The 24,567-nt window shown below is 35.0% G+C and overlaps 1 protein-coding gene across 1 annotated transcript in view; it reads left to right on the top strand.

Moving 5' to 3' along the window:
* Positions 1 to 24,567, top strand: part of TTN (titin) — a 243,157-nt gene that overhangs the window by 83,140 nt on the left and 135,450 nt on the right. The window contains exons 97-139 of the mRNA XM_054830237.1: positions 449 to 736; positions 1,770 to 1,862; positions 1,982 to 2,264; positions 2,532 to 2,712; positions 3,068 to 3,157; positions 3,238 to 3,505; positions 3,604 to 3,864; positions 4,454 to 4,663; positions 4,772 to 4,849; positions 4,964 to 4,990; positions 5,601 to 5,648; positions 6,261 to 6,317; positions 6,413 to 6,490; positions 6,784 to 7,038; positions 7,696 to 7,788; positions 8,347 to 8,424; positions 9,089 to 9,157; positions 9,775 to 9,858; positions 10,100 to 10,162; positions 10,417 to 10,500; positions 10,852 to 10,932; positions 11,492 to 11,569; positions 11,758 to 11,838; positions 12,239 to 12,316; positions 12,537 to 12,617; positions 12,812 to 12,895; positions 13,207 to 13,305; positions 14,460 to 14,537; positions 15,409 to 15,483; positions 15,649 to 15,723; positions 15,978 to 16,061; positions 16,312 to 16,374; positions 16,691 to 16,768; positions 17,011 to 17,088; positions 18,044 to 18,127; positions 18,511 to 18,588; positions 20,276 to 20,359; positions 20,559 to 20,894; positions 22,564 to 22,641; positions 22,847 to 22,921; positions 23,129 to 23,212; positions 23,695 to 23,781; positions 24,303 to 24,383. Coding sequence (XP_054686212.1) covers positions 449 to 736; positions 1,770 to 1,862; positions 1,982 to 2,264; positions 2,532 to 2,712; positions 3,068 to 3,157; positions 3,238 to 3,505; positions 3,604 to 3,864; positions 4,454 to 4,663; positions 4,772 to 4,849; positions 4,964 to 4,990; positions 5,601 to 5,648; positions 6,261 to 6,317; positions 6,413 to 6,490; positions 6,784 to 7,038; positions 7,696 to 7,788; positions 8,347 to 8,424; positions 9,089 to 9,157; positions 9,775 to 9,858; positions 10,100 to 10,162; positions 10,417 to 10,500; positions 10,852 to 10,932; positions 11,492 to 11,569; positions 11,758 to 11,838; positions 12,239 to 12,316; positions 12,537 to 12,617; positions 12,812 to 12,895; positions 13,207 to 13,305; positions 14,460 to 14,537; positions 15,409 to 15,483; positions 15,649 to 15,723; positions 15,978 to 16,061; positions 16,312 to 16,374; positions 16,691 to 16,768; positions 17,011 to 17,088; positions 18,044 to 18,127; positions 18,511 to 18,588; positions 20,276 to 20,359; positions 20,559 to 20,894; positions 22,564 to 22,641; positions 22,847 to 22,921; positions 23,129 to 23,212; positions 23,695 to 23,781; positions 24,303 to 24,383 — 4,788 coding nt within the window. The remainder of the gene's footprint in view (positions 1 to 448; positions 737 to 1,769; positions 1,863 to 1,981; positions 2,265 to 2,531; positions 2,713 to 3,067; positions 3,158 to 3,237; positions 3,506 to 3,603; positions 3,865 to 4,453; positions 4,664 to 4,771; positions 4,850 to 4,963; positions 4,991 to 5,600; positions 5,649 to 6,260; positions 6,318 to 6,412; positions 6,491 to 6,783; positions 7,039 to 7,695; positions 7,789 to 8,346; positions 8,425 to 9,088; positions 9,158 to 9,774; positions 9,859 to 10,099; positions 10,163 to 10,416; positions 10,501 to 10,851; positions 10,933 to 11,491; positions 11,570 to 11,757; positions 11,839 to 12,238; positions 12,317 to 12,536; positions 12,618 to 12,811; positions 12,896 to 13,206; positions 13,306 to 14,459; positions 14,538 to 15,408; positions 15,484 to 15,648; positions 15,724 to 15,977; positions 16,062 to 16,311; positions 16,375 to 16,690; positions 16,769 to 17,010; positions 17,089 to 18,043; positions 18,128 to 18,510; positions 18,589 to 20,275; positions 20,360 to 20,558; positions 20,895 to 22,563; positions 22,642 to 22,846; positions 22,922 to 23,128; positions 23,213 to 23,694; positions 23,782 to 24,302; positions 24,384 to 24,567) is intronic.

Raw genomic sequence — 24,567 nt, 5'->3', positions numbered from 1 at the left:
ATTTCTGTTGAATTTTTAATCATTCTCTTTTCATGGAATCACAGTTTTTCTGTGCAATTACATCAAAGCTTGGACAGCCTCAACAGTGTGTTGTGGCAGCATGGCACTTCATCATAATACTCTTGCAGGAGATTGCATATTTGTTTCTTTAAAGGTGCTTAAATAGTTTTGCAGCCTAGTAGCAGTGCTTTAGTTCTTATACTATTTTTTGCATGTGTATGTCCGTGCTGCGTGGATAAAAGATATTTCTTGCACATTTGCATAGAAAACATACTCTCTTGCTGTTGATTCCATTTTCTAAAACTATGATTGACATTCTCACACTTCTGTTTATATTCCTTCATTCCTTGCCATTGTCATCTTAAGAACCACACGATCTCTTTTTCTCTTAGATTCTTAATCATACTTTCCTTCCTTGAGTATTCACTCAAGCATTTTCATATTCCAGAACCTACAAAGCCTCCAGTTTTTGACCAGCCCCTTCAGCCAGCAGCAGCAGCAGAAGGTGATACCCTACAGCTCAGTTGCCACGTCCAAGGATCTCAGCCAATCCGGATTCAGTGGCTGAAGGCAGGGAGAGAAATAAGAGCTTCAGACAGATGCAACTTCAGCTTTGCTAATGGAGTAGCTCTGCTGGAACTTGTTGCAGTTACCAAATCTGATTCAGGAGAATACGTATGCAAAGCTTCAAATGCAGCTGGCACTGATACTTGCAAATCTAAAGTGACAGTTAAAGGTACAGTAACATGGAGAAAATCGAGGCATATGATGAAGATTTTTAAAACAAAATTCCATCCTGCTTTGTTTCCTGTGGAACAAAAATGCTAATAATGTAATAGCAAAAAGTTAGTATCTTTTAGTTCTGTACAGTCTGGGAAGACAGTGTATTTAACAATAATTTATATATAAATAGTGACATAAACAGTGGGAGGCCAATGTAAAATCAATATATTCTACTATTAAGAATTTAGTTTCTATTTTAAATTAAGATTAAGAAATAAGATTAAGAATTTAGTTTCTAAATCTAAACACTGAATTTAAAAAAAAAAAGCAAGCTAAATGAGTGAAATTACTTGGACATGCATATTTTATGGAAAGGATGGGAACAGTGGTGTTTGTTAAAGGAGAATACAAAAGGAATTTGATTGAGCTTGTGGCCTTAGAGGCTAATTGCTTCAGAACTGTTACAACTCTAAGACATTTTGGCCTTTTAGCTGTAAGCAAATATTGTCTAAGCATGGGTCCTTCCATGTAGCTCTTGCCTTACCATTGCATAAAAGACATAAGAGTTCAATAATATGTAGAAATAGTATCTTTTTCACTGCATGGGTTGCTGCAAGGCTAAGAAATACACAAAAGAAATAATAAAAAAAAGAATTTCGTAGATCACTGATAAAAAATACAAGTAACTCTGAGGTTGAAATTTCCAGAAATAGAAAGAAAAGACTAAAAACTGACCCATTTTAGAATATGAGGCTTCTTATTTGCATGTCCATCTATGAATTTTCATCCATGCAGAATGTAAATGACCTGAATGAAGTTAATGAGCAGCACAATGCTTCCCACAGTATTCAGTATCATCTGGAAAGTAAAGTACAAGTAAATTTAAACAATATGAAAGTATTTTGCATTTTTATTTCTTGCATAATATTTTGTTCCATCTCTGCCATTAATTCCTTTTTTACAATTCCTTTGGAAGCATCATCACACATGAACATAAGCTATTACATGAACACATCTTTTTTAATTGTTTGACTCTGTTCTTTTAGAAAAACCAGCAGCTGTACCAGCAGCTAAGAAAGCAGAATTGGAAGGAAAACTTTATTTTGTGTCAGAGCCTCAGAGTATCAAAGTCATGGAAAGTAAGAATTCTTTTCAAAGTACATTGTCTTCTATTTGCCTATACCTTCTGTTTGAGATTATGTTCTACTGTCACAGAGAGCAGGAAAGACTTAGCTTCCTCATTTGCATCTTTCTGCAGAGACTGTTGCAACATTTATTGCAAAAGTTGGAGGAGACCCAATTCCAAATGTTAAATGGCTGAAGGGAAAATGGAGGCAACTCAACCAGGGAGGTCGCATTATAATTCAGCAGAGAGGAGATGAAGCCAAACTAGAAATAAAGGATGCAATAAAAACTGATTCTGGCATGTACAAATGTGTAGCTTTTAACCAACATGGTGAAATTGAGAGGAGTGTAAATCTACAAGTTGAAGAAAGAAAGAAAGAAGTTGTTGAAGGGGATCTCAGGGCAAAACTAAAAAGGTATATAGAAAGTTTTCATAGATTAATTTGCCATCAACACAGAAGAAACATTTTTTTATTATATATCTCAGATCAAGATACAATTTTTTAATATTTGTTAAATATGAATAACTGTACTAAAAATAGAAGCACCTAACTTGACTAAACTAGAGGATTCCACTGCACAGGGCAGCTCTAAACTGATCCATTTTTTCAGTGAACAATTTTCTAGGAATGAAACATTGTATATTTAACATTATATTTAACTTATGTCATTGATTTGAATAGCACTCCAACAAAAAGGAAAGAAGAGGAAGAGCAACCTATTGATATCTTGGAACTTCTCAAAAACGTAGATCCCAAAGAATATGAGAAATATGCTCGCATGTATGGAATTACAGATTTCCGTGGCCTTCTGCAAGCCTTTGAGTTACTAAAGCAAACCCAAGCAGAAGAAAGCCATAGATTGGTAAGATACAGTGTGACTGCAGCACTGGCTTTGTTAGGAGTAACACGGTTCCTTTGAACAGACTTGGTGTCCACGCTCTGATGTTACTGTGTGTGCAGGAATTTCTTGTTCCTCTTTAGATCTTTTACTGACAGTTCTCAATTTCTTGCATGCTCAACCAAAGAAGAAGGAATGGGCCTTCTTGCCAAGTATGTTCTGTCTTCACCACTTGGCTGCAATTTTTAAGATGGGAAGATACACTAGTTACAGTAGCGTTACAGAAAAATTGATGTAGGAACTAATTCTATGTTGGGTAAACATGACAGCTTGACATTTAGTATCCTTTAGTCTTTGAGTACATTCTGCCTTTTTACAGGAAATTGAGCTCACAGAAAAAGCTCAAAGAGAAGATCAGGAGTTTGATGAACTTGTAGCTTTTATTCAGCAACGACTCTCACAGACAGAGGTAACGTTTTTGGACTGATTTGTGAAATATTCAAACCCATAACAGAGAACGTGAAACTAATTTAAACTAATATTTTTCAGCCAATTACTCTGATCAGAGACATTGAAAATCAGACGGTTTTAACAGATGAGGATGCTATCTTTGAATGTGAGATTAAAATTAACTATCCAGAAATTAAACTTTCATGGTACAAGGGAACCCAGAAACTGGACTCCAATGACAAATATGAAATTAGAATTGAAGGTGATCGCCACATACTGAGAATCAGGAACTGCCAACTTGAAGATCAGGGAAATTTCAGAATAGTCTGTGGACCACACATTGCCAGTGCCAGGCTAACTGTGATCGGTAAGTGTACTTTTGAAGTGTGTCTTAGAATTAATTTACACTTTAATTATTCTACTGTCTGACGTCTGCTAAAAATCTATGTTTTAACATGCTAATAGAACCTGCAGTTGAACGGCATCTTCATGACACTACTTTCAAGGAAGGAAACACATGCACGCTGTCTTGTCAGTTCTCCATCCCAAATGCCAAGTCTCAGTGGTATAGAAATGGGAGACCCATTAAGATAGGAGGGAGATATTCAACACAAGTCTCTGACAAAGTACACAAACTCATCATCAAGGATGTTAGAACAGAAGACCAGGGACAGTATACCTGCAAGCTTGACAATCTAGAAACAACAGCAGATCTGGCCATTGAAGGTTTGTAAACAGATATAGAATCTCTTTATTACAGTAGTGATAAACATTTTTTGGATGTTCCATTAACAGAACAAATGAAAATAAAAGGAATTTCTTAAAGAGATATTCCCAAACTTGGAAACCGACTAAAAAAGAAATTTTGCTGTCCTTTCTCTCAGAAAAATATGTGACAAACTTGTGTAAATTAGTATGTTTAACTAAATCATCGTTACTAATGTCCCCTGTCCCTCAAACAATCTGAAGTTTTGCTTACTTTTATTTTCTTTTTCTCTCATACTCTTATATTTTCCTTGGATTTCCTCTTTTTCTTAATTATTCTTTATCTTTAATTTCCTTAATGGCTTCTCTTGTATAATTTATCTGCACAGCAGTCTTGTTATAGTTGTACTCTTATGTCTTCTAATCTTCATTCTTACATAGAAAACTTCATAGAAGATGGAATCGCTTTGTCTTACTCTACTTTTTCAAGATCTGTTATTATCTCTTATTATAATGTAACTGTTGTTATGAAAACAATGAGAAGGAATTGGATAAGCTGAATGGCTTGGTGGTGCATAACAATTGATATATTTTTTGTTTCTAAAAACAGCAGAACCAATTCAGTTCACAAAGAGCATACAGAACATTGTAGTGAGTGAACACCAGTCTGCAACCTTTGAGTGCGAGGTGTCTTTTGATGATGCAGTTGTGACATGGTATAAAGGTCCCACTGAACTGAGAGAGAGTCCCAAGTACAGCTTCAGAAGTGAAGGTCGCTGTCATTATATGACTATTCACAATGTTACTGCAGAAGATGAAGGTAAAAATGCATGCAATGTTTGTGCTGATGCCATTCTTTGATCTGATTTTGTTGTCTCATTTTTTAATGATAAAGGCATATAAATATCAACATTCTTGGCTACTGCAGGTGTATATTCTGTAATTGCTCGTCTTGAACCAAGAGGAGAAGCAAGAAGCACTGCAGAACTCTATCTGGTAACCAAAGGTTAGTGAATTTGCTAAACAAGCTTGTGATTATAACCATCTGAAAATTTGTAAGTTTGAAACATGATTCTGAAAAAATAAATAGTCCTAAATGAAATCTAATATTCTTTTGCAGAAATCAAACTGGAGTTGAAGCCACCAGGTAAAGATCATGAACAAGACTGGCGCAAGATCATGTCTATACTCTGTCATAGATTTAGTGCATTGCTCTGCTTTATTTTTGCTTTCAGATCCTTTTTTCCTGGTTATAGTAAATCAAACCTACACCTTGAAAAAATATTCCTCATGCATGCATACATATGAGGAACTATTTATTCTCATAAATGGCAATGAATACTGTGGTAACTCCAAAATCAGTGATATTATTGTGTCTGGGGTCCTATTTTGTACAATATGGGAAACCACATTCTCTAAAACACAAACGTTTATTTTTGTTTGAATGACTGAGAAATAGAACAATGAAGAGTTACCAACGAATAGATTTGATGTCCTCTGCACAACTGAAAAAAATAACCAAGAACATTTCTGAATGTTCTTAAGAGTCTACTCCAAAATGATGCAAGAATTATTGAGAAATAAAATTAAACAGTGTAAAGTCTGACCAGACTGAAAGATTAATGCAGTTATTTATCTATTGGTCAGCTAGTTTATTCTTGAGGAGCAAGGTACAGTCCTTGTATGCTGGAACCGAAAGCACCATGCACTACTATTCTTGAGGACAGCATATTCAATCTAATTTTATTATTTCCTAGATGTTCCTGATGCCAAGGTTGCAGTTCCACCTCAAAAACCAGCTGAAGGTAGGGTAACAAACTATACTTATTCCATAGTGCTGTCTTATATCTGCACTGAAGCAGCAGGTCAATGGGAACCTGAGAGAAAAATCTTAGACAGTGATAAGATCTAGTTAATTATCTCTATACAAACATGATATAAGCAAGGCTTGGCTTGGGTATGTTTGTTTTGCTTTGTGGAAGGTGAAAACTATACACAGGTAGTAGTAGGAATGAAGCCTTTTCTCTTAAGAAGAGTTTGTAATTTCCATCTTGTTTTCCTATCAGTTCAATTTTCTTGGTTTTATTTCCAGGATAATTTAGTAAATGCTTGCAGTGGCAGCAGGAGGGGAAAGATTTGATATTTAGATGAATTACTAAAGATAGGAGAGTGTTGGCAGTAAAGAAGATATAAAGCTGAGAAGGGTCAGGGTTCAAATAAAGGTAGGCTGGGGATTCCCACTCAAAATATATTCTTCCAGCTATGGTAAACTCTCAGAACGAGCACCATGTTTGCTTTTGTTCTGCAGCTGCAATAAAACCATCTCATCTACTTTTGAAATGCAGTAGGATTTTTCTTCATTTACGAGGAAACACCATACTCACATTTTATTCTGAATATTTTATTTTTCCTACAAGCTGCCCCTATTCCTATTCTTCTCCCTCTTGTTCCACCACCAGAGGAGAAAAAGCCAGGTAAGAATACTTACAGTATTTGGACGGTGTGTACATGTTTCATTATGACTGGGATTTTTTTATTTATTTGAATTTTAAAATATGTTGTTTTTAAGCAGAAAAAAAGGTTCCAGTAAAGAAAGTCTCCAAAAAGGTGGTTAAAAAAGGTCCTGAAGAAATCCCACCACCTAAAGGTAACGTTTTTCCTTTTTTTAAGAAAACTTTTTTAAAAATAGTAAAATTACCTTGTGGAAACAAGGCAATTTGTTTTGAATTACCTTGAATCAATCAAATCTGTTTGATTTTTTTTTTCCTCATGTTAAAAACCTACATATTTAAAATCCAAGCTGATTAGGACTGCTAAAAAAATAGTTACTTCTTTAAACTGTCTGTGACGGTGAAATCATTTCATTAACTGTGAACATCCAATACACCTTGCAAATTCCAGGCTATGATATGAATAATCTATTTTATTATTTTTTTTAAGTTCCTGCGGTGCTGCCAGAAAAGCCCAAAGAGATCAAAATAACATCCATGGCAAGGAGAGAGGAGATTCATGAAGAAAAGAAGGAAATACAGGAAAAGCCCAAAGAAACTTATGAAGAATGGGAAGAAGATTATGGAGAAGACCATGACTATTATGTCAAGGAAGAAGGCTATGACGAAGGGGAAGAGGAATGGGAAGAAGCTTATGAGAAAAGAGAAGTGACTTATGAAGAAAAACGAGTCATTCATGAAGAAGGTATTTTAATTATCATACCATTTTATTTCTTCTCTTTTGTCATATTTATTATTAAGGCCCAAAAATTTTGAGACAGTCAGAATTTTTTATTTTGTTGTTGTTGTTACAATAACCTTGAACCTTAATATGCTGCCAAGTTTTAACTGGCACTTGATAATAAGACAAGGATTCTAGTATGGCAAGGTATAGAGGTGGGTAGAAATTGATACACTATAATTTGGTTGGCAATGGATTTAGCAGATTGGGACATCTTTAAGACCTAACACCAGTTAGAGGTTTGCAAGGATATGTGTAATTTTTAGTTGTCTTGGCTATTTCTTCTATCATTTTCATGTATTCTAGATAAAGTTGATTCAGGTTAAATGTTTCACGCATTAATTGCTTGATGTTTATAGCTGTATTTTGCAATTCCTTACATGCTTTAACTGTCTTGGGTAGTAGTAACATGTATGCCTCTAGGAACAGAATTTGGCTCTTATGAGTAACCATCAAACTTGGAAATAAGCAGACAATTTTAATGCAACAATTGGATCTCCAAAACTCTGTGTCTGTTTTTCAACTTCATAAACTTATAATGGCATAACTAATAACTTTTGTGTGTATAGAGCCCTTAGACAATGCAGTTTTCATCATTAAGTGATGTTATTATTTTTAAAGCAGTTGAAGTTCCTAAGAAGCCTGTGCCTGAGCGAAAACCACCAGCAATTACGGCTGAAAAGAAGGAAAAGAAAGAAGTAACAGTCCGTAAAGGTATGACTTTCCTGCAAAACTAACAGGAACATGCAGATTAAGATCTGTCATGTATCTCCTTCACGCTGAGCTATGGTGGTGATTCACATTTCTTTGAAAAGGAGACAATTGCCTTTATGTTGGACAGTGACATGAGCAAGGCTCATGGCAACCCTTCCTTTTCTCCCACCTCATGTTTTGAAGCAGAGAGAGAATAGTAGCAATGGTGGTTGAAGCAAACCAAGAATTGCTGGCAAAATCAAACTGAGCTTCAGTTATCTTTCCTTCTCATTGTATGTTAGCCTTGGGCATGGGTGGTGCTTTTGAGCCAGTGAACACTGCACTTCTGAGAAGTGTCCTCCATTTAGATCACCACGTATCTCTCGGGCCTGATCACCTGTTTCACAAGTGCTTTTACCACCACTGTTCACCATCAGTGAACAATGCACTGAACAACACACAGGGTGCGCAAAGTTTATAACATCCTAAACAAGAAAACAGCAAAGTTCTACCTGATTTGTGTCTGGAAAATAATTTGCAAGATGATTTAAACAATAAATATATCTGAATCACTTCTAGTTGTCAAGAAACCTGTTGATGAAAAAGTGGAGATAACCACTCAGAGGGTTGCAGAAGAAAAAGTCAAACGGGCTGAGGGTAACTACTGTTTAATTACCTTAATGGCATCTTTACATGAAAGTAGTGACTATTGTTACTTAGCTGATCTGCATATGCTTTGTCTTCATTTAGCATGGGCCTGATCAATTTTTCAGTCTTTGAAACATCTAATAAAAGCTTCTGCTGAATTGTATAAAAGGAAGATGAAAAGCTTTTTAGGGAAATTACTAAATGCAGATGCTAACTACCAATGCTTTAAGAAAGGCAGTAAGGGTGAAATGCTATGTTTCACTCTAAGCTGAAGATGTGAAATCCCCATCTTGCTCAGATTTCCATCTTGACCTGTCTACTTTGGTTAATTGTTTGGTTATGAAATAAAGATGCATCCTTATTCTCTTGGTAACCACCTCTACTTATATAGAATTTACCATTCTGCAGTAGGAATCTGTTGGCTACAATTCAATATATGTCAGGATATGACCCATGTACTAAATGCCCTGAGTTACCCAGCCCCTTTAAGGAGGTAGCAATAAAAAGGAGGAAACACATTCCTTCTGTTGCTTTGCATGGTTCCAAGGAGCCTGACTTAGCTAGAGTTAGATTATGTTTGTTGTTTTTTTAACATCATTGCTAGATAGCTATATACTTGTTTTGATCTCTTTGCTAAATATATGACTGAGTAACAAAATTTTAATGCCAACAGTTACCAAGAAAGTTCTACCACCAAAACCTACACCAATGATCATTGAGGAAAAAGTTATGAAAAAGGAAGGTACAGATAAGCATCTTTCAATTGCAGTTTACATTTTTTCCAGCACCCTGTGTGTTCTTGTGCTTCTTGTAAATATGTGGGCCTGTATATATGTACCTGGATCCGTCCTATTAGTCATGCTGTGACTACTCTCAGTGTTTAAATAGTATGTGTACCATGCTTTTCTCTTTCATAAAGTCTGTTTTTAATGTGTTTGTGGCTAGCCTTTTGATTCTTGTTTAAACAGCCAATAGGATATTGCAGTGTGATTTAGCTTTTTCTTCATCTATTCTGTCTGCTGGCCAATGCTTATATAATAATGGCTCAGTGCCCCAAAATTTCTTAGAAGAACCGCCTTTAGAATTCTTCTGATATACTATTTCCAAAAGCCTGTGCATGCACTTATTTCAGATTTTCAGGTTAAAGGTGTCTGTGTCTTTAGTCTTTAACAGATACTAAATATTACATGTGTATGCTTGTTTTGTGTTTTGTATTTTAGAATATGAATACTGGCTGTCTAAATATGTCTAAGACTTAAATGTTCAATACAGATACAGATTTGATAAAAACTCACATGCTGACTACCACTAATGTGGATCTAGAATATAAAATACTAAAGCAAAATCCTATCTTTAAAGTACCGACAGTAGAAACATGGACTGTTTCAGAAGAAAAGATGTCGGTTTCTGTCCACAGAGAAGAAGAGTATTCATATGTCACAGGTATGTACAAAACCAAAAATCTCTGCACCCAAATCAAAACAATCTTTCAATCCTACTAGATTTCTTTTAATCTATTTTTATGTATGGCAAATTACATATTTAGACACATTGTATATTTGTCTTCCAATATGCATTGCTTCTTTTTGTTCATTGTGTTATGTAGCCTCAGATTTCTTTAGATTAAAGACATCAACATTTCAACAATTTTATCTTAACATTGTTTAAATGCTTTTCTTTGAAGAGCCAACAGAGCAGGAGAAAACAGTTGAAGAAAGATTCTTTGAAGCTGTTTACCCAATTGAAGGTAGATTGATTAGAATGAGAGGCTGATCAATATTTAAGATTTTTAAACTGAATCTGTAGTTAATCAAAGCTGATTGTGAGATGTGCACATGCTGCTGGTTTTCTGGATGAAATTTTTTTACGTATTAGCATATGTGTTTCAGTGACCTTTGTGTACTGGACACAGATAATAGCTTCTTAAAAGCTTTTCAGATTTACTACAGACATTGATATTTCTTATCTCCAAATCTGATATTTTTAAAATTCATTTTGTAGCACATAAGGAAGTCGAAGAGGAGGAGGAGGAAGAAGAAGAAGAAGAAGTAATTTCTACAGAACTGGACATCCCTCACGTTGAAGGTGAATAAAATCTTTGTACCGTCATGCACTCCATTTTTCTGAACGTTCACATTATCTGCCTGTACCACTCTTTACCAAGGATAGCATAGCAGAACTGAGATCTTTCCATCTCTCTATGCCTCTACTCTCAAAAGTTCAAGCCCTACTGCATTTCTAAATCTAATTCTTCTTCATCACTGCTTTAAATTCTTTGAATCACTTTTTTTGAGATGAGCATATTGTATCTGTTTGATAAAACAGCATATTTTTTAACATATAGTGTTTGCTTATCTAGCATGTTGAAAGTAGCCTACTGTGATTTACCAAATATTTTTACTGTCTGCTAAGTGTTCACCACCTATCTCTTTAAAGTTCCTGAAATACCAGAGAGGCATGTTCCAGAAGAAAGAAAGCCCGTTCCTGTCCCTAAAAAAGAAGCTCCACCAGCTAAAGGTATTTCTACTGCCCTAGTAAAAAAAAAAAAGAAAGAAAAACAAACAAGCAAAACCAAACAAAAAAACCCCAAAAAACTCCAAAGAAATTGTCTTTTGTTATATTATTTTTCACATTTTCTTGAATATATTTATGAATGTACTCTCTATGGGGCTTTGGTTTTGCATTATCTCCATACTTTCAGTTTTTCATTTGTGCTATAACATAGCTTACAGCTTGCATTTGTCTCTACTTTGGCCCTTCTCTTTTCTAACAATCTTCTCCTTGTTGTTTGTATTTACATTGTGTGGCTTTTGCAGACAACAGTAGGGTGTTTTTACTTCGATAGAGTGCTATGGAAGGTGATAGTGCAGAAATGTTAGCATTGGAATTTTATACTGTATCATAATGTCTTTCTCATATAGTCTGACATATGTCCAAAAGGTTGTGCATTGTATTGTGTTGCAGTGCTCAGCTCTTTGTGCAGACACTATGTTCTATAAAGCAATCTTGGATTACTGAAATCTGGATAAGTGGTCCAAAAACTAAAGCTCTCTTACTTTTATAATGTTTTCCAAAGTGCCTGAAGTCCCTAAGAAACCTGTTCCAGAAAAGAAAGTTGCTGTTGCTAAAAAAGAGGTGGCTCCCCCAGCAAAAGGTACAGCATCTTTTGAATGTGGACTTTAACCAGTCCTGTACTATTGTGCTCTTTTCCTAACTACTATTCACTTCTCAATATAAGCATATGATATAGTCTTTGTGTGTTATGTTGTATGTCTGTTCTCATCTAAGACAAACTCAAAACCCTTAGAAAGATTACTCAAACACATTTTAATACTTTTAAAGTTCCTGAAGTGCCTAAAAAACCTGTGCCTGAAGAAAAAGCACATGTTCCTGTTCCCAAAGAACAACCTCCACATGCCAAAGGTATACTTAGTGATGGAGTGTACATGTACCTGTTGCATATCTTTTTTGTTTGTTTGTTAGCCTGTACATAAATATGTTTGTGTTAGAAATTAATTTTTTATGTATAATTCTCTGTGCATATATAACAGTTTTTATAGGCCGGGTAACCTACTTGAGTGGCTCTTTCTTCAATTAAGAAATCGGTCTTAAAGCACTTGATAGGCTTCCAAAGACTGGTTTGATTTTTAATTTTTTTTTTAAATATATGTTGTTCTTGTCTCATACCTGTCTATGTTAAGTGTATTAATGTGTTATGTGGTATATCTTGATAGTCTTATAAACGCATTAATGAAATTCTATAATATTCCAGTAAATCTTTGAAATATAGAATTCAGTTATCTTATATTTTACCTTTTTTAAGTGCCAGAAGTGCCTAAGAGAGCTCCCCCAGAGAAAAAAATTGCTGTTCCAAAAAGAGAGGAAGCTCCACCACCTAAAGGTACACTTAAATAAATACCATTCTTTTCTTGTTATCTTAAGCATCTTGTTTATGTCCAATTTTGGTTTTGATTGTTAAGTGAGTCTGGTTTTAGTTGTACTTCAGTTATGTTAGCTATGCATCTTTTGTGTCAGTTTTGTGGATAACTGTGCTATGAATGCAATCTTAAACCACCTGTAATTTTAGTTACTTAATATTACTGTAATTCATATCTCTGAAGTGCCAGAAGTACCTAAGAAACCAGTTCCAGAAGAAAAAATACCACATGTTCCTAAAGTAGAAGAAGCTCCACCTGCAAAAGGTACAATATTGTTCAATGTAATATCATTTATTATAGTCTTTAGAACATTACATTTGTCTCAGCTTGCTCAGCTCGTGTGTTTTGTAAGCAAAATATGTTCATGTGTAATCTTTTTGAATTATACATTTCTGTTGCATGATGCTTTTGCCAGTTTTGTACTTTATAGGTCCTAAAACTAAATATGTTTTTTTAAGTGCCTGCAGTTCCTAAGAAACCTATCCCTAAAGAAAAAGTATCTCCTGCTGTTCCTAAAAAAGTTGAGGCTCCTCCAGCTAAAGGTATGCTTTCCAGTAAAATGAAAGAAAGCTGTTTCTCAGCTTCTGTTTATATGTTTTATATTATCAGTCATTGATTTGTGCTTCCCTTGTGAATTCTGCTGTTCCAATTTAGTGACAATGAATTATTAAAGTATGTTGTATGTGTTGTGCAATACTTATAAAAATATTATTTCTAAATATTGAATCTTTGTTATGTGTTATGTGCTCAGTACCCTTAAGCAATTCTATGGAAATCTATATTTAGCATTTTGTGACAAAGCTGTCACAATGGAAGTAGAAAAGCATAGATTTAATGCTATTATCTTTCAAAGTGCCTGAAGTGCAGAAGAAAGCCACGTTTGAAGAAAGAGTACTTATTACAGAAGAAAGAATATCTGTTGCCATTCCAGAGGAAATCCCACCACCTGAAGGTACACTATCAACAGACAATAGCAAGAAACTTGTGCTTTGTCTACAAGTCTGTTGTTCTAAGACCAAGGTCAAAATACACAAAAATTTTGTGTTGGTTATCTTGTATGAGTTTTGTGTTGAACATTTTACAGACTTGCAGGCAGTTAAGAGCCTCCTGAGTGCCATTTACCATTTCGGTCTTGAATGCCAGGATCCCACCCCATTAACATGAATGGAAAATCATACCACTGAATACAATGGTCTTTGGATCAGGCTCTCATGAAATCATAGTAAGAAGTATAGGTGTATAGTATTGAGATTAGACTCCACTAATTAGGACTGTAACCATCCATTTGTGATACTCCCTACAAAGCTCTCTGTAGCCCTGCAGATAACAATACTACTTCTGTCTGCAGTGTTAGCATCTCACCAGCTCTTTTATTTCACATTCTCATACTCAGGGAAGGTTGAGATCAGTAGTTTTAAGTTAGCATAATTCCACAAAATATCTGCTTCAAGGCAGCTGAAATCAGCATTTTGACCATTTTTATATCCCATTAATAATTAGCCAGTCAAGACAATTTACATTATTCTATTAAAAAAGCATAAATGAGTTTTTAAAAGCAGATATGGAAGTTATCATCTATCAAAAATATGAACATGCAAATATATATTCATATGGATACATGCAGTGTTAATTTCTGTTTGTCTCCTGCATATTAACCTTTTACCCCAGAACAAGTTGATGTTTTCCCTGATACAGTCACATGTGCACATGCCAGACTGTCCTTTCAATTCTCGACCAACCCTTCTCATCTTGTTCCTGTCCTCCTTACTTTCATGTAGCTGGATCAAGGAGAAACCTCTAACTCTTTGACTGTTGTTTCCCCCCCTCCCCTGAGCTGTTGTGATGGGAAGGTTTGGGGAGCTGAGGCATTCTGAGGGACTGACAGTTGACCAATGAAGGATATTTGACAGATACAACAGTACACAATTGGGTACATGGAGCATGGAAAAAACACATCATTTAGAACAAATTATACATATGTGTGTGCACAGCACTTTCGGTATTGTATGCATATGTCATTGTCATATAGAACTTGTAAGAACTGATCTTCATCTTCTCCCCCCCTCCCTCCACCAAAAATACTAAACCTAGTAATTTTCTTTAAAGAACCAACAGTTGAAGAATGGGCTGAAGAAGAAGCGGAGGAAGTGTATACTTCCATTCACAGAGAAGAGATTTCTGAAGGTACAACCACAATTCAGGAATAGTAGGAAGAAGCAAAAAGTAATTTTTGTTTTGTACCAAAAATAGTGTGGATTCATATCTACTCTTTTCTTTATGAATTTTCTACTATATAAATATATTTCATATCTTATAAACTTTAATGCTAAAAGTGTCTACAATTTCTATTACTTGGTTTTGAAAAGTGCAGTAGTTAATTTTGTTTTGGTATGGTAAAAATAATGAGGTATCTCTTGGATGTTGAGAATTATCATTCCTTTTGTTTTTTACAAAAATTCTCTGTTGGAAGTTCCTCTTCCACCAGGTTGCCTGGATGAAGTAAAGCTCCTTCAGAATATCATGGTGCACTCTGGTTCCTCAGACCATTTCATCCTAAAATGACTAAATTGTTTCCACCTGTAAGTTTATTGGTGGTAACATAATGCCATGAAGGATTGTAGTATACACTGATTGACTCAATTACAAGTGACACCTGGAAAATATTTTAAAGGGATGCCTTTAGTCGAGGAATTTTCTCAGTGTTTGAGAGAGAGGCTTTCTCAAAGTGAACAAATTCCGATATTAGTGAACTAGTGGACAGAGGAATGGAAAATGCTGATCTAGTACTTCAAATGCTGAGCTTTTTCAAATTCTATGGAAATACAGGATGAGAGCTCAAAATCAGTTACATTTAAGTTGCCTGGAGTTTTTCTGTTGGCTTCAGAGGGAGTAGGGTGGTTTGAATGTAGATTTTGTAATACGAGAGGTGTCTGTTAGTAAAGCACACTGCTTATTCTTGTCTTACAAATACTTTGTTGCTTACTAGGGCCATAAATACAGTAATAGATGTCAAATACTTAAACTCTAGTATTTTTTTATTTTGCTCTCTTTTAAGTGACTGAAGAAGAGTCTTACTACATAGAGGAGAGGGTAACTGTTCCTAAAAGAGAGGAAGCCCCACCCACTGAAGGTATCTGTTCTTTTCATTACAAAATATTGGTTGTTTCATCATTATGTGAATTATGTTGTCACTATATGTTTATCTCCATTTGTAGTTTTTTGTATTAAGGTAATGTGTGCATATTACAGTGATACTGCTCCTCTTTGTAAAACCATGTATTGTAATCTTTTAAAGTGCTTGAGAAGCATAGGAGAGTTGTCCCTGAACCAAAAGTTCCAGCTCCCCCTAAGGAAGCTCCAGGAGTTAAAGGTATAAACCAGTTCCTCATCTGGGTGATGTGTCTTCAAGGGGATTAAGTTTGTCTTACCGTCTTGTTTGTACATGTTGACGTGGGTAGTGCCTGCTTCCAGTGATGAATGTTTGTCTCATATTCCATCTTGTACTATGAAAAGTGTTGCTTGTGTTAACTCAGTAAAACACATTGTGATGTAGTAGACAATTACAAATATTGCACCTTAATATTCTTTCTCATCTTCCTTCTTGTCTTATTCATTTTTCTGAAGTTCCTGAGGTTCATAAGAAAGCAGTTCCTAAAGAGAAAGTACCTGTCCCTGTGCCTAAAAAAATGGAGGCCCCACCAACAAGAGGTATACCAGTGGTTTGTTCCTGTTGCAAAAAATGTTTTTTTTCCTGCATTCCATCTTTAACATATAAGCATACTGATAAAAAATATATCTCCTATATCAAATTTCTTCAACATTAAACATGTACTTGTGTCCGTTTGTCTACAATGTGGCCTGTGTTGTCTTGATGAGATTTATGTGTTATTTTGTCTTTTATCTTGTGCCTGTTGGTGAAATCAATCAAATTTTCTAAAGTTGCACAATCTTTTTTAAGAACCTGCAGAAGAATGGGTGCCCACTTTTGAGATAGAAGTTGAAGAACCTCCATCAACCAAAGGTAACAAACTGAGAATATAGTTACTATGGAGATTTTTTTGTTTGGCCTTGTAGTATTTGTGTTTAGCCATTTTACTTAAATAAACTTTTGTTTGTTAGTATATGTAACCTTTGTCTGGATCTCCCCTTTCTTTTGACTATTTACCCATTTTTGTGCTATGGCTGTAAAGTACACTCTTCTGCAGTGTCTCATTTTTGTTGCTGTTGTAGTTTACTTAGCTTTTTCTTTTTTAAAAAAATCAGATTAAGTAGAAAAAACATGCATGTCTGCATTTCAAATATTGCAATTAAATATTCTTACTCTTATCATTTTTAAGTGACTGAAGTGCACAGGAAAATTATCACAGAAGAAAAAGTTGCAGTTGCTAAAAAAGAGGAGGCTCCACCAAAAAGAGGTATATAATTTTTGAGAGCTACACAAGAGAAGTCTTGTTTCAGAATACTGATTTATACTTATAATGTCTAATTGTCTAACACAAGCTGTAATGTTCATTGTTTGCTGTCTTTTTTATTTGACTTGAAGAAATGTCAAGTCTTTGCATTTGTGTTTTGTCATCTGATTTTGTTCATAAACCTTGATTAATTCAAAATCTTTTAAAATAAACTTTTTTTTTTTTTAAAAAAATATAAATGCCAGCAGTGCCCAAGAAGCCTGTACCAGAAGAGAAAGTACCTGTTCCAGTTTCACGGAAAGTGGCAGCTCCACCAGCTAAAGGTATACAAGTTCTTTTGAAAGTAGAGAAGGCTTCTAAATATCAGATATCTGTGTGCATCATACTCACCATCTACCTGGTTAATCAAATCCTAGTCTCTCCTGACTTGATTATAAATGAAAAGGAGCTTTGTCTTCTCCCCTGCAAAAGAATGCAGAAGGTGACAGAGAACAGTCACATACCTGCATTCTTTGCATTTTCTGGCCACTATTTAATTTCATTGATCACCGTGGCTGCTTAAGAGCTTTGGAAAGCTGAGTAAAGACATTTACTCAGTGAAGAAGTTAAATAAATATGAAGACATTTAGAAAAAAACTATTGATGTTTTATAACATTGTCAAGATTCAGTGAAGGGTTTCAAACTTACAAATATGTCTTCTGTTTCTGTGATTTTCTTGTGTTTGAAAAGTGATTTTGTTATGTATTGTGTATGTGTGGTGTTCTGTTGTTTAATTAAATTTCTGAAGAGCCTAGAGGAAAATTATTTAAATCTTACTTTCACCTCAATCATTCCATCTTACTTCATGATGTGTGAATATGCTGTTTGCTTTTTGATGTGTTTTGGTCTATATATTATCCTAGTATTATATGTATTATTTTAGTAGATATTATTTTAATATTTAACTAAATTTCTGCTGTTACTGAAATTGCACAGTGTTTCAAAGTGTCTAATTTATCTGGGGAATTTATTCCTGGAACCACTCAAAGTAGTAGTCTTCAAAATACATCATGCATATCTAGCTACTATGCATTATAGCTTCAGCTGGTCATTTTCTCTGTTAGTTTGTCTTCAAGTTTGTATGTCTGGTGTGATTGCTGTGTTTATTACAAGTACCTTTGCTATGTAAATGTATACTATTTCCCCATAATTGTTTGTCCATAACTCTTTCACATGGACTTCAGAAAGTGTATGATTTCTTTTAGAATTTAGTATTCTTACAATTACTGTCTTTAAAGTGCCAGAAGCACCAAAGGAAATTGCCAGAGAAGAAAGAGTACCCACTGCTGTTCCAAAAAGAAAAGTGTCTCCACCACCAGAAGGTACTCCTTCCCATGGATTAATCTATGAACAGACTGTCCTCATCCAGTACGACCAGAACTTCAAGCCTGCTGGTCTGGCACCTTTCTTGAAGTTTTAATGTTAGAATCATAGAATCATTAAGGTTGGAAAAGAACCTTAAGATCATCACGTCCAACCGTGAATGTAACACTACCACGTCCACAACTGTGTTCCACTGTAGTCCCAAGGCAACCTTAACAGAGTGTTTGAGAAACACTAGGGACATATTTTTTCCAATTACTCTGGATGTGGGAGGTGTCAGGAAATAATAACTAGTTTTCTAAGAAACACCAAATGGGATATTTATTATTTTACATGATATTGCACCACAGAAAAATATTAACATTAGACTCTGTCTTTGAAGTACCAACAGAAGAACACTGGGCTATGTCAGAGGAAGTATCCATTTCTCTTCACACAGAAAAGGAGATTTCATACACAGGTATGAACAGACTAAAAAGATTCTATGTCCAAATTTACATCTTTTCATCCACTTAAAAAAAAAAAAAAAAAAAAAATAGAACACAATTTTATGTCCTGTGCAGATCACCAGTTTATCCAGAAAGTGAAGCTTGTAGAATACCACAGGACAGTATTCCATCCTCACAAAATGCTTAAATCTTTTCTCCTGGCTTACTGCTGTTGTCATAATGGAAGTCCAACCATTTCACTAGGTCCTCCTTTGCAAATCTTGCCACCTGTCTGCCCTTTGAGGGGAAACAGGCAGATCATGAGTACTAAAAGGAGGATGGAAGAGGATCTTTGACTGGCTTTCTGTAAGGCAAGGGTAATGTGCCAGCTGGTCTGGGGAAAAAAGGATCAAAGCAGAAGGACATTAAATACAGCAGTTCTCCTGTGGAATACCAAATAGATGTGTTGTAGCTAGGATGAAAGAATCCAAAGGAACTTGAGCTTCCTGGCAAAGGCACTCATGTTCAATGCAGGGTTTTTTTGTCAAATCAACCAAAGTTACCAATCCCAATCAGTTTTAATTTAAAATTTCAAATGCAGATGTACCTGGCACTTACAAGTAAATATCAAGCAGGGCTCTGCCAGAAAACATTTAAAGAGCTAGTAAGTCTTCATATTGCCCCCAAAATAACATCCACTTAGCGAGCATCAAGACTTGTGCTAGCCACTCATCTATGCTCGCTGTGGCTTGTCATGAAAAGCATGTAGAAATTCTGAAATATGTCATTGACAGAATGGATTCCATCTCTTAAGAAGATTGAAAAAGATCTCCAATCTGTTAAGAAAATGCCAGAGTTAGTGTCTAACTTGGCAAGTCTAGTAGTCTCCCAGACATTAAAATGCTCCCAGATGTTAAAAAGGGTCATTTTCTGTGCAGTTTCCAGTTATATTGGTCAAAAATTTCCCAAGACACCTGCCTCAGAGGTCAAGACCCCTGCACTGCTGTTCTAAAAAAGGGAAAATGTTGCTTATACATAGCATGCATTCTTTCCTGAGTAAATCTTAAAAACTGAACATATTTACACCTTAATCTTTTGGAAATTTTCCTGTGTTCATAGGGAATGGCTCCTTGCCATGCCTGAACACACAAGCCACTTTGTAAAACAAGCAACAGAAGAGGAAAAACACCTTCCTCACTGAGCAATTAATTCTTTTGCCTTTAATTAGACCACAGCTCTTATCCATTGTCAGTCATTCACAAATGTTTTCTCTGTGTGCTCCCTCATCTTCATCTAGAGTTTCCTGTGCAAATCTTTTGTGACCAGTGATTGAGGACTCTTGATCTATTACTGAGGTAGTGCAAAGTGTCACTGCTGTGGAGACGGGCTGCCACAGAGGACAGTGGGATTTAGTGATTTTGTAATTGGTTGAATTTTGATTTCGAGTTCTGCCCGTTAGCAAGCTTAACTTCACTGCTGGCAGCAGTGGATGAAGTAGGAGTCATATTAGTTGCTTATATTAGGATCTTGAAATGTTACTTAATTAAATAGCAGCCTAATGGCTTCCATAATTACATGTCCAGTGTCAATAAGCACACGTCTTTTACATATCAGCCATGTATGTGTAAGATATTTTTTTGTGTTTCTTGCTAAGAATGTTTTTGCTTTTAAACAACACTTTTAAAAATTCTTAAATGTAAATGTACTGTATCTTTTAAGTGCCTGATGTACCAGAGAGGGCTATCATTGAAGAAAGAGTACCAATTTATCCTCCTAAAAAAATGGCAAGACCACCAGCCAAAGGTATACTGGATAGAGTATTGAAAGATGATATAAGTGTTTTTTGTGTCTTGTGTGTTCCATGTACAGTGAATACTGATTTGTTTTCTATGGAATGTTCTTCCTTTGATTTAAATCTTATTTGACAATGCCTTGTGATCCTTGTTATTAGTAAGATCTATGTGCTAAACTTTAAGATTATTTTAATTGATATCTTTTTAAGTGCCTGAAGTACGCAAGACAGTTGTCCGAAAAGAAAAAGTGTATGTTGAAGTTCCTCAGTATGAAGAGGAAGAAGAGATTCCAAAATATGAAGAGGAAGAAGCCACCAGATATGAGAAGGAAGTAATTCATTACAAGGAGGAAGTCCACCATTATGAAGAAGTTAGTCACTATGAGGAGGAAGTTCCTCAGTATGCAGAAGTTCCTCAATATGAAGAGGAGGAAGTCACGCGTTATGAAGAAGAAGCTGTTTATTATGAAGAGGAAGTTCCTGAATATGAGGAGGAAGAGCCAGAAGTTCCCCAGTATGAAGAGGAAGCTCCTCCACCAGTTAGAGGTATACTTTAATTTTAGGATTTGTGTGAGAAATAGTAGTATATTTGCATTCTGTTAATGTACCAAAGTCTTGTTTTGGTATGTTCCGGTGTCCTTTTTTCGAGATGTTTAGTATGTATTAGTACATAGTGTAGAAAACGTGTGATGGCTGTATGTCTACTCTTTTCTACTACCTCTATAAATTTAAATGTTTCACATCATACATCTTCATTTCTCTTTCATATGAAGTCTGTATAACCCATTAAAAAAATTTAACTGAGCTCATCTGTGGTCCAATTTTGCTATCAGACTATGCTTGAAATACTTAGAAATGTGTATGAGAATTCTGCTATCACAGACCAAAAAAAAGGTTTATCTAGAAAATGGGTAGGGTACTTGAAAATAAGTGATTCTGGAACACAAGTCACATTGACTTGCTCTCAGAAATCTTTGAAAACCCTATAGTTGTTGTTTGTTTATTTCTTGAAGGAAATAATATATTTCTATGGAAAGCAAAGATATAAAAGTTCTATTAAATTGTCATATATAAATACTCTTAGTTTTAGGTGTTTTCCATAGGAATAATTGTTATGGTACAGCTGTAAATTTTCAACATTGTTAGTACAGGATGAACATACTATTCACTACTTAGAGAGGACAACTAGGTCACACCAAGACCTTGGTAATACACTCTTTCTACATCTTAAGTCAGACTAACTATATCTGATTTTTCAAAATTACATTACAAGCTAAGAGTACTTAAAAATGTATCTTTTCCAGTCCCAATTCAAATCATTCCAGAATGTCTCTTCCCCAAAAAGAAGTTCAGAAATTCTTTTGACTAATTAATGAATGCCAAAAGTATATTTAACGTTGTTTGCACTAGAATTTTGACATATTGATTAGCACGTTTTTCCTAGTAAAGAAGAGTCCAGGCTGTACACTGCAGAAGCCAGGTTAATCCTGAACAGGAAGATTAGAGTTAGCTAAAACTTCCTTTGATTCTATCACAGTAATGACAAATTGTGGTATAAACTTCTGAGTACTTCTAATCTGTCCATAGTTCTGTGTTTGAAGTAGATCAGTTGATAAACTTGCTGTGCTTGCTTTTTACATATAGAAGCACTTGGAAATTTCTGAGGAAGAAAATGTAAACAGCAACATATATTCAATGCATATACAAAACTGGCTTATTCAACATGATCAGATGGAATCTAATACATGTCTGAGAAGCATTAGGATCATAGCTCTAGGGGAAAATAAGGAGAAGTAGTAAACCCACTAAATAGCTAATACAGCAATTAAGTAGTTGTTTATTACAAAGCTTGTAATAAACATCCAAAAATGGGAGGAAAAAAAATAAATTGTATTTTTGCAAGTTTCCCCACCATGACCCCTTCTTAATCTTCTTTAACAGCTGGTTCTAAAAAGTCAAACTCTGTTTTAACTCAATCTTTGATCAGCAAATAAGCCCTTGAAGTTAAAAACATTTTTATTGATGGCCTCAGTGGCTAAGCAGGGAGAATGGACATAATAACAGTTAATGTAATCTGTTTGCTATTTTATTTTGTCTTAATGATCAAATGATGTTAAAACATAGCTGTATGTTTTTGGCATGTATTTGTGATGCTTGCTTGCACTTTATGTTGTTTTAGTATTAAATACCTAAAACATTAATGGTATTTTTCAAGTGCCTGAGGTTCCCAAGAAGCCTGTTCCAGAGGAAAAAGTACCTATTCTGAAGAAAAAAGAAGCTCCTCCAGCAAAAGGTATATATCATCTCTTTATGTTAGTAGACATCCTCTGAATATGTAATTCACGGTATTTTTCAGATGTCTGTCTTGATCATTAGTTTTTTCTGTTCTTTTTGGAGGGAGTTCTTCCTATGAAAGGTTTGTGCTGCTGTCTTTTTTTGTTTCATTTCTATTTTGAATATCTTATGGGTTATTTTTAACCAAAATAATGTTTTTGAAGTGCCCGAGGTGCCAAAGAAACCTGTACCTGAAAAGAAAGTCCAAGTGCCAAAGAAGGAAGCTCCTCCAGCTAAAGGTATATGAACTTGTAATTAGCTGTGATCAGAAAGGTCTTCTAGTTTTCATTTATCTTCTTACTTGTGTTATACACTCTGATAGTAAAAGGACTGTTGTTCCTAAGAATTGTGGTTCTTTGTATTTGTCTTCAATTGTTTAGTGTCACTGGCTTGTAAGTGGTTTAGATTCTTATGCCAAGCTTAATTTACAATAATATCTTATTAAGTTCCAGAAGTGCCAAAGAAACCTGTGCCAGAAGAGAAGGTTCCTGTTCCTGTACCAAAAAAGAAGGAAGTTCCACCAGCCAAAGGTATATCAGCTCTTGATTGAATGTGTTATAAAAAAAAAAAAAATTAAAAATCAGTCTTTGTTCACTTTTCCTCTTTAATGTAATGTAGTGAAGAGAGTTTTCTATTCTTGAAAGTTCTTCTTTGTTATTCCACTTTATTGATTCATGTCATTGTTCTTTACAAAAATGAAATTCTTAAAATACAATAATATCTTTAAAGTGCCTGAAGTACCAAAGAAACCTGTGCCAGAAGAGAAGGTTCCTGTTCCTGTACCAAAAAAGAAGGAAGTTCCACCAGCCAAAGGTATATCAGCTCTTGATTGAATGTGTTATAAAAAAAAAAAAAATTAAAAATCAGTCTTTGTTCACTTTTCCTCTTTAATGTAATGTAGTGAAGAGAGTTTTCTATTCTTGAAAGTTCTTCTTTGTTATTCCACTTTATTGATTCATGTCATTGTTCTTTACAAAAATGAAATTCTTAAAATACAATAATATCTTTAAAGTGCCTGAAGTACCAAAGAAACCTGTGCCAGAAGAGAAGGTACTTGTCCCACTGCCTAAAAAAGTGGAAGAACCTCCACCAGCCAAAGGTACACCAGTTTCTGGTTCAACTGCATAATTCTAGTTTTGTGTCTTCAGCTTTAGAAGACTTCAAGTAGCAATCCCATTCCTTGTCCTAGTGTGTTTGATACACTGACCTATGTTTTATCAGGACACTGTATTGTGGCCGTTTCTTTTAGTCATGGGTACTATGCTTAGTCTACACTTTGAAAATTTCTGTTTATGTCTTGTATTGTGTCTGTCTTTTGGATCTTATATATCTGAATTATTTAAATTACTTGCTGTTTCAAAAACAGATGCTCCAAAAGATAAACAATGTACCTCAACCTTCCCCCTTAACCCTACTACACCAATTTGTAATGCTGTAGTGTGTATGTTTGTAAGTTTACTTCTGTGCATAAATCTGTTGATAAAATCAATGTTATCTTTCATACACAATTAAATTTTACCATATTTGTGTAGTTATCTTAGTATCAGTTATACAGTTGCCATTTTACTCTGTTTTATGTTACACTGCAAATTAATTTCTTAAACAAAAATGTCTTTAAAGTGCCTGAAGTGCCCAAGAAAGTTCCAGAAAAGAAAGTACCTGTCCCAGTACATAAAAAGCCAGAACCTCCACCAGCCAAAGGTATCTCTTCTTATAACTGAACATGTGGATGATGCCTCTTATTGCTTCTGTACGTTTGTTATTAGAATTTAACTGATGTATGGTAGCAGTTTGTGACAAAGGTACTTGCTAATCCATACTCTTTAGCTTCTGTGTAAGTTGTCTCTCAGTTTCTGATGTTGTGTCTAAGTTTTCTACAATTAAA

Source organism: Grus americana, chromosome 6 (assembly GCF_028858705.1).
Source record: "Grus americana isolate bGruAme1 chromosome 6, bGruAme1.mat, whole genome shotgun sequence".
NCBI classification, from domain to species: Eukaryota; Metazoa; Chordata; class Aves; order Gruiformes; family Gruidae; genus Grus; species Grus americana.
Note: the sequence above shows the minus strand (reverse complement) of the source record. Positions and strands in the feature narration are given on the sequence as shown.